A 9,931-nucleotide genomic window follows, 5' to 3' on the forward strand; every position below is an offset into this window, starting at 1 on the left:
CCCACACATCAATAAATTTCATTACATTCATTTCAGCTTTTTATAGTTGCTGGAATCATAGAGCGGAGGTTTATCATTCGGTCTGGTACACATTCATAGAAATGTGATCTGACATGGTTCAGACTAAATGTCTACAGGTTACAGGACACAGGGATCAGCACCAGTTCAGTTCATTCCAGTACAAATGTATGGTCTATAGTCTGCAGATCAGTCTGTAGATCAGTCTACATATTAGTCTAAAGATCAGTCTACAGATCAGTCTAAAGATCAGTTTGCAGGTCAGTTTGCAGATCAGTCTACAGATCAGACTGTAGATCAGTCTACATATCAGTCTACAGATCAGTTAGCAGATCAGTCTGCAGATAAGTCTGCAGATCAATCTACAGATCAGTCTGTAGATCAGTCTACAGATCGATCCGCTATAAGTCTACAGATCAGTCTACAGATCCATCTGCAGATCAGTCCACAGAGCAATCTGCAGATGAGTCTACATATCAGTCTCCAGATCTGTCTGTAGATCAGTCTGCAGATGAGTCTACGTATGTCTACAGATCAGTTTGCATATCAGTCTATAGATCCATCTACATATTCAGTCTGAAGATCAGTCTACAGATCAGTCTACATGTCAGTCTAGTTTATTCTACAGATCAGTCTGTAGATCAGTCTACAAATCAGTCTACATATCAGTCTGGTGATCAGTCCACATATCAGTCTGCAGATCAGTCTACATATCAGTCTGCAGATCAGTCTACAGATCAGTCTGAAGATGAGTCTGCAGATCAGTCTGCGGATCACTGCAGATCAGTCTACAGATCAGTCTGTAGATCAGTCTACATATCAGTCTTCAGATCAGTCCGCATATCAGTCTGTAGATCAGTCTACAGATCAGTTTGCATATCAGTTTAAAGATCCATCTATAGATCAGTCTGCAGATCAGTCTACAGATCAGTCTGAAGATGAGTCTACAGATCAGTCTACAGATCAGTTTGCATATCATTTTAAAGATCCATCTATTGATCAGTCTACAGATTAGTCTGTAGATCAGTCTGCAGATCAGTCTACAGAGCAGTCGGCAGAGTAGTCTACAGATCAGTTTGCATATCAGTTTAAAGAGCCATCTATAGATCAGTCTGTAGATCAGTCAGCAGAGTAGTCTACAGATCAGTCTGTAGATCAGTCTGAAGATCCATCTATAGATCAGTCTGCAGATCAGTCTGTAGATCAGTCTGAAGATCAGTCTACAGAGCAGTCGGCAGAGTAGTCTGCAGATCAGTGTACAGATCAGTCATATCAGTCTACAGATCAGTCTGCAGAGCAGTCTACAGATCAGTCGGCAGAGTAGTCTAAAGATCAGTTTACATGTCAGTCTACAGATCGGTCTACAGATCAGTTTGCATATCAGTTTAAAGATCCATCTATAGATCAGTGTGAAGATCAGTCTAAAGAGCAGTCTGTAGATCAGTCTATAGATCAGTCTACAGATCAGTCTGCAGATCAGTCTACAGATCAGTCTGTAGATCAGTCTGTAGATCGGTCTACAGATCAGTCTACAGATCCATCTGCAGATCAGTCTGCAGATCAGTCTAAAGAGCAGTCTGTAGGTCAGTCTACAGATCAGTGTGAAGATCAGTCTTAAGAGCAGTCTGTAGATCAGTCTATAGATCAGTCTGCAGATCAGTTTGCAGATCAGTCTGAAGATCAGTCTACAGATCAGTCTACAGATCCGTCTGCAGATCAGTCTGAAGATCAGTCTAAAGAGCAGTCTGTAGGTCAGTCTACAGATCCGTCTGCAGATCAGTCTAAAAAGCAGTCTGTAGGTCAGTCTACAGATCAGTCTGAATATCAGTCTGCAGATCAGTCTACAGATCAGTCTACAGATCCGTCTGCAGATCAGTCTGCAGATCAGTCTGTAGATCAGTCTGTAGATCAGTCTGCAGATCAGTCTGCAGATCAGTCTGTAGATCAGTCTACAGATCAGTCTACAGATCTGTCTGCAGATCAGTCTGCAGATCAGTCTGCAGATCAGTCTACAGATCAGTCTACAGATCTGTCTGCAGATCAGTCTACAGATCACTCTACAGATCAGTCTGCAGATCAGTCTGAAGATCAGTCTAAAGAGCAGTCTGTAGGTCAGTCTACAGATCCGTCTGCAGATCAGTCTACAGATCAGTCCACCCTAACCCTCATATAATCTAGAGAAATGTCAGACAGGCTCCAGAGTCACTGCAGCACCATCCACACCTCCCAGGATCATCTCTGTGGTTGAGCCTGCGCTGCCTCTGCATGGACATTACACCACATTACAGAGCATGGAGCATGCTGGTGACTGTGGTGATGAAATCTGTCAGAAGCTCCAGTTACCACCACTCCAGTATAGAGACTAAAGATTTTTAAAAAATGATGAACAAGAACAGGTTGAGAATGTAAAGTTGTCCAAACACAGATGGATGAGAGGACTAAAGGGGGATGAAAGGAAAAGAGATCTAGATGAGTGAGAGCTCTTAAACTGAGGTGGTCAGTTTTTTGGTCGAAATCAAAATGGTGAAAATCAAACTCAAATGGGTTGAATTCTATGCTGCTCAGTTTATTCGAGTTTATTATCCAGAGTTGTACATCATCATACCCAAGTGGACTCATTTGATATTTCCTTGCGAATAGTAAATGAATCTGAGCACAAGTTAGATTAGTCAGGGAAATAGAACATTGTTGTCCATTCCTGAAGAAAAGAGCCCAAAGAACAGCTTAGCTATAATCCACTTATGTAAGCATTCCTGGAGTCTGTGGTCATGTGTTCAGTGGTACCTTTGGTGTTTCACACCAACATCCAAACACATTCGTGGCCGGAGCTGCTTCATGTAAAACAGGTATGTTACATATTAGTTATGCATGCAATTCAGTGTCGCTGAATTTGTGAATAATTATTCATTATTTTCATGGCTCAATTTCTAACCCAGTGAGATTAAGAACAATATTTTATCTGTTTTGTCTTTTCAGATTAAATATGCTCCCCGACAGAAATGAAACCTTTCTTCTCTTATCTATCATGCTTTTGTCATGGAGACTTAGTCACGGAGGCAAGATTTTGGTTGTACCTTTAGAGGGAAGCCACTGGGTGAACATGGACATCATGATAAAAGCTCTCCATGCTCGAGGACATTCTGTCGATGTCGTGCGAACCAACCAAAGCTGGTACATCCAGGAGAACTCTCCACACTACAAGACAATCACAGTTTCTGTCAGGGAAGCCTTTAATCATGACTTCATCAACCCGATCCTGAAGAAGATAATTGAAATAGAAAGGGGTGAGAGCTCAGCCCTGAGCTTTGCAAGTTTGCAGCTTGAGATGTTTACTGCGATGTTTAACATGCACAGGATCATGTGCAAAATGGCTACTATCATGTTTAAAGACATGTACCTAATGAATAGATTAGAGGATAGGAAGTATGACCTGGTCCTCACCGACCCAGCATGGGGTGCAGGTATAATGTTGGCTCATGCTCTTAAGGTCCCGCTGGTCTATAATGTGCGCTGGACGACAAGTGGAGAGGGACATCTGGCCATCGCACCTTCTCCTTTGTCTTATATCCCAATGACTGGCTCAGGACTGTCAGACAAAATGACGTTTATACAAAGAGTCAAAAACCTTATCTTCTATGTTATTTGGCAAGCTCAGGATGGGTTTTTGATCAGCCCTCAGTATCAAGCTGTGTGTGATGAGTTCTTTGGCCCTGAAGTCAGATATAGTGACTTATTACATGGGGCAGACCTGTGGCTCATGAGGGTGGACTTTGTGTTTGAGTTCCCCCGTCCCACCATGCCTAATGTGGTCTACATGGGGGGGTTCCAGTGTAAACCTGTCAAAGCTCTTCCTGAACACCTGGAGCAGTTTGTGCAGAGCTCTGGAGAGCACGGAGTCATCCTCATGTCTCTGGGCACTTTTGTCAGTGAACTTCCTGCCGACATAACAGACAAGATCGCTGCAGCTTTTTCTAAGTTACCTCAGAAAGTCATCTGGAGGCATAAAGGGGCCAGACCAGCCACTCTGGGCAACAACACTTTACTGGTGGACTGGATGCCTCAGAACGACCTCCTGGGACATCCAAAGACCAAACTGTTCGTGGCTCACGGAGGAACCAATGGCGTTCAGGAGGCTATTTACCACGGAGTCCCAGTCGTGGGTCTACCTGTGTTTTTTGACCAGTACGACAACCTACTGCGTCTCAAGGAGAGAGGGGCGGCGAAACTTCTCACTATTAATACGGTGGACAAAGACGACAACTTCCTGAAGGCCGTACAGGAGGTCCTGAGTGAGCCCTCCTACAGGGCAAACATGCAGAGACTCTCCAGGCTGCACAGGGATCAGCCGATGAAGCCTCTGGACAGCGCCCTCTACTGGATAGAGTTTGTCATTAGACACAAAGGTGCAGCTCACCTGAGGGCTCAGTCCTACCGGCTGCCCTGGTACTCCTACCACTCTGTAGACGTGCTGCTGTCTTTTCTGGCTGTGGCTACAGTGATTTCTTTTCTCCCTCTTGTGATCTTCAGATTTGTATGTTTTGAGAAATGCTTGAAAAGAAAAACTAATTAAAAATGGCACTAACTCTGTCCTGTTCTGTCTCCAGTATCTTATACATGCTGACATTGTTTAGGATCTTAGCTCAATTAACTGAAGAGAGAGGTGATTTAGATCACTCTCACAAGATCTGCAGACTGGATTATTCAACCATTAAACAGGTGTCCACATGTTCTCTTGTTCCCTTGAGGTGTAGCAGCAAAGTTATGGTTGGCTTGCATATCTAAGCCTTCACTGAGTAACAGGAATTTGTTCCTCTATTTTTCCCTGCAGAACAATGGTTGGTTGTGAGAGGCTTTTAGCCCTATAACAATGAGAAGAGGCCAGCCCCTTCCAAGCAAGGACAGGGTGAACCCCTGTCCTTGCTTGGATTGACCCAATCCAGATTCAGGTTCAGCAGGCACAGCTAGGACTTAGACATGCTCACTCGAGCTGAACTGAGACATCCGCTATCTGATTGTTTTCAATGCAGGCTGATGATTAAGACACTATTTTATCTTAGTTACAAGCTGAATGGCAGGTCACATGAGGGACAGTTGTTCAGAATTAAAAATTACAGTGAGAAAAAAACATTTCCAGCTCATGTGAACATGTGAACGGCTGAGAAGGCTCACTGTGACAGCCTGTAGCTACAGGACAGATTCCCTACAGCCACCCTGTGTCTGATCACACAGAAGTAACTATCGTGTTGGGACAAGCTCCTGCGTTTTATTTCCCACCGGAGCAGCAACTGGGAAAAAAACATCAGATGCTCCTCGTGACTGAAGAACATGATCAGTCATTACAGTCACGGCTGCTGATTACGTGTTTTTCTTACCATATCAGGTTATTTAGCTCTTTGGTTGAGCTTTGATCAGATGACTCTCAGGTAATAATGGATGCAGTGCAGGTTACTGATCACTGATTGGACAGTTTCTAATCAGCACAAAAAGAGAAAATAAAGACAGTAGTTGCACTTCATACATGAGACACATAGTTAAAAATAAACCAGTGGCTCACAGCTTTTTAGACATGTGGCTGTTTTATAAAGAAGCGATGTGAACCCTTTGGCCTTGTGAGCAGTTTCACTCCAAACTTCTCACATATGATGTAACTCAATTATTATATTATAGTGAACTATATTAATCAAATAGATCACTAATAACAGCAACAGTTTTGAGGTTTGTGCAGCAGACGCTCCCCCATCAGTCATCTGACAACCCTGCAGGTTAGAGTGGTGAGAGCCCAGTCCTCAGGCCGGTCTAAACCTGTTTGTCAGGTAGAAAACAGGAGCTCTGCCCTGAGCAGCAGGAAACAGTAAACGGCTGTTTATCCATGAACATATCAGTATTAATCTATTAATTAATACTTTTTTTATTTTTTATTTTATTTAATAATTAATTAAATAAAATATTTAATCCTACAGAATGACATTGGTGTCAAAATCAGCTTTTTATTCAGGGTTTTATTACGTTGGCACTTGATCACATGTTTAATAGAGACAACAAAGAACAAATGTGTCTGAGTACATGTGAGCAGAGGCAAGATTTGTTTTTCAACACTGTTTTACATAAAGTAAAACCAATGATATTTACATCACCTGCAGGGTTTATAATGGAAAATATGAAAAAATTAAAGGTTTTATAAAGCACTGATTCTTCAAAATAGCAGGACCAGCCACTGTTTTCACTGACTAGACAAAGAGGATTTAACTTCACGCTCTGCAGCAAAGAAAGGATCCATGCTAACATTAAACATGTACTCGGCTTTCAGGCCAACTTTGATAATGGCAAGTTCCACAAAGCTGTTTCATTCATTCACTCGGAACACAGTAGGGTTGCAGACCGGCGTCTGATCCACCAGGCGTCAAACTCAGGGGGGGACAGTGGCTCTGCTGTTGCACGTGCTGTATAAACATGCTAGACTTGGTCCTGCAGGTGGATCATCTGAGGTAGAGAAGTTCACATTTAAACACCAGGCCCAGCCTTGTGCATTTATTCTTGGTTCTTTGACTTTTTCTCTTTACGCGACAGAATTAGGTCTTTTGAGTGAGACAGTTTTCTACTAAATACTATTCATATCCACCCTGCTGCTACAAATCAACACGTGGTCTTCCTGTAAGCCACCCTCGCTGACAGACGAACCTGCTCTTCTGAAATAACGGCATGAGACAGGCCTATGCCTTCTGATTATTTATTCTGGGATTTATTATTTTATTCTTATTTTCTGTCCATGTTGATCAGTGAAAGAAAAAGAAAAGAAACGTGAACAAGAACAAATGGTGCATCTGATGGGTCACATTTCTCAGTGTGTGAGAATATCACATTACGCTGATAACTGTACATTTTACAGTAGTATACATTTAGCACTCGTATCAGTCGTAGTCATCGTCACTCTCATCTCCAGGTCAGAGTCCTGCACTAAAAAAACAACTGAGTTGTTCTGTAGTCGTACATGGACATCTGTCACTTTCTAGCAACACTGTACACTCGCTCCTCATTGTCGTCATAGTCAGTTGAGTCGTCATCATCCAGGCCGCTCTGATTCCTGCCAAAATGCCGCCGCCAGTCAATGATAATAATCATCATCATAATAATGTTACAATAATACGTTGAGACGAGTTTTAAAATAATATAATAACATAATGCAGTGAGTGTAAATGTTCAGTTATTTCATCTTTCGCTAAAAGAGGTCAGTTCATGTAACTATTGTAATGATTTCTCATTTTGAATTGTTGAATTAGATCATCATAAAGCATATCTCACCTGAGGATATGTATTCAAATGTTTTAATATACTTACTCGTTCTGCTCCATGCTGAGAGATTCTCCTGATAATTAAAAAGAGATTGTAGGATTCAGTCAGATATTGTTGGATAGATTATACGGGGTTAATTTACAGGGGGGTTAGGATATAGGGGGTTAATTTACAGGGTGGTTAGGATATAGGGGGTTAATTTACAGGGTGGTTAGGAATGTAAGGGGTAAGGATATAGGGGGCTAGTTTACAGAGTGGGCTAGGATATAGGGGGGTTAGTTTACAGGACGGTTAGGATATAGGGGGTTGCTGGTTGCTGCACGTTACATAGAAGTCACTGTGCTCGCTTATGGTTTTCTGTTGGGCCAGAATCTTGGCAGGAAAAATATCTTCCATATTGATTTGTTGAAACAAACACAGACAATGTATTGATAAGTGGCATAATGCAGTCATATTGAAAATGCAGCACACAGACGTCTTTTTGTGATCAGAAACTCACCTTTAGTTTGACTTTTGACCTGAATTGCAAGAGCACCTTGAAGGAAAAAAATTAAAATTTATCATTTCTTCTTTTACTTGCTTACACAAAGCTTCATTCATTATAAATAAATTTATATAGTTATATATATATATATATATAGATATAGATATCAGTTGTTAAGGTACTTACACAGAAGAACGGAGATCAACTTCATGATTAGAGGCAATGTGACTCCACAGCACCGTATGAACCCTGCACAGGCACCAGCCAGGCTCTGGTCGACACCTACAGACAGCTAACTGTAATGAACCACTTCCTGTGCTTTCTGTGGTGTCTTTGTGACTGAAACATAATTACTGAAAAAATCGTTCATGCATGTTTTTACTGAGCAATTGGTGGCAAGTGGAGAGCTCGAGCCGTCCTGCAGATCAGTCACACGAGTTCTCAGAAAGCTTTAATTGGCTTGGAGTTTCTTATCAGATGTGACATTGAGCTAACGCAGTATCTGTCCGTGCCTCGCTGGGCTCAGTCTTCTTGTAAACACACAGCTCGCCATCTGCTCTGATCTTTAGCTGTATAATGGACAGTGACATAGTGGCAGTCAGACGCCATGCAGACTCTTTGAGCACAGATACTCATAGGACCTGGGTTAGGGTTTGGGTTAGGGTTAGGAGTCACCCAATTTTGACTTTCAGCAAATCAGCTTATGAAATACCAAACCAAATCACCTGCATGTTTGTTTTTGTCAAATAACCAGGGCTCCTTAAGGGGGGAGATTCTGTGTTTTGGATTCTGTGTTTTGCTTCATCCTAACATGGAGACTGATAGATCCATCACTGCATTTTACGAGACACTATATGCTTTAAGTACATGTGAGAAATTGACCCTGACAGCATAAGACCTGTTGGGCAAACACTGAGCTATCAAGAGTTAGTGCTGACCCCATGTTGTTAGAGCAGAAAATTGTATTCATTGTATTTTGGCCAGGAAGCATGGCTAGATGAAGAAATGAGTGGAATCCAATAAGGTCCTTCATCACCTGCTCTCTGTATTGATTGTGATCCAATAAGCTGAGTTAGCTCCAAGGGGGAAACGAGAATGTGGAACAGTGTAATAAACCTGGAATCACATCTACATCTCACAGCTTTGTTTCTCATCTCAGCATTCCTAGTAGAAACCACTGGTACAAGAGAGGTTCACCTTAAACCTTTGTGGAACACAGAAATATGCAGGTAAAACAGATCTAACGTCTGTGTTTATAGATGCTTTTTCTCTTTGCAAATCAAACACACTAGGTCCACTTTGCATGGTTGAAAACATTGTAGATTACATTTTCTCAAGTCACTCATGCTATCCAGTTACCAGCTATGATCAGTGAAGCACCCAGTAAAGCAATTAAAAAAAAAACACACATTAACAATCACCTCAAGGTTAATTTATCAACCTGAACAACTATGATGGAATGTAGTTTGACATGTTGTTAGTTTGTTTGCTTCACTTGTAGTTGTCTTTTACTTGGCTTTTAACATGTATTACTTATTTTACTATGACTAAGAGTAGCTGCTACCTTCCTGGCAGCTAATGGGGATCCAAATAAAGAATAAAGAATCCAGCTCAAACAGCAGCTCTAGTTCTGCATTCAGACATATCCTGCCTTGTTATCGTTTGTAGTAGTAAAGAACTACCACATGATGTCGCTCTTTGGACACATTCAACATCCTTGCTTCCTTCTTAGATACATGGAAATCCATGATAAATAATTCTTTGGCATGGTGGTGGTGGTTATGACAAATCAAAAACCGATTTTTCTGGTGGAATGATTTCATTTGTGAATGTATGTACATGTTTGCTGAAGCTGAAATTAGTTGTCTCAACTTCAGTCAATTGAGTCACTGTATTCATTATTTACTCATAAATATTAGAATTACAGATCTTTATTCTGAGGGGTGTTGCTTTGGCAGGTAGATTATATTATCATTCACCACAGAACTATTTTGAACACTATGAAGTGATTTATCTCCAGCCATCGTTTGTTAGCCATGTAATTAGCACTGGAAAGTCCTTAATCACTTCACATCACTGTCAGAAAACAGTCAATAAGCCATTTGCATCAACATTAGACCGACACAGTCATCTATTCTT

The 9,931-nt window shown here is 41.5% G+C and overlaps 1 protein-coding gene across 1 annotated transcript; it reads left to right on the forward strand.

Moving 5' to 3' along the window:
* The first annotated feature begins 3,049 nt into the window (after positions 1–3,049).
* On the forward strand, positions 3,050–4,588 carry ugt5c1 (UDP glucuronosyltransferase 5 family, polypeptide C1). Its single transcript, XM_070832285.1, has one exon. It carries the CDS (start codon positions 3,119–3,121, stop codon positions 4,586–4,588), a length of 1,470 nt encoding a protein of 489 aa, XP_070688386.1. The 5' UTR covers positions 3,050–3,118.
* The last annotated feature ends 5,343 nt before the right edge of the window (positions 4,589–9,931 follow it).

The sequence above is a fragment of the Pempheris klunzingeri genome, chromosome 1 (assembly GCF_042242105.1).
Source record: "Pempheris klunzingeri isolate RE-2024b chromosome 1, fPemKlu1.hap1, whole genome shotgun sequence".
Taxonomy (NCBI): Eukaryota; Metazoa; Chordata; class Actinopteri; order Acropomatiformes; family Pempheridae; genus Pempheris; species Pempheris klunzingeri.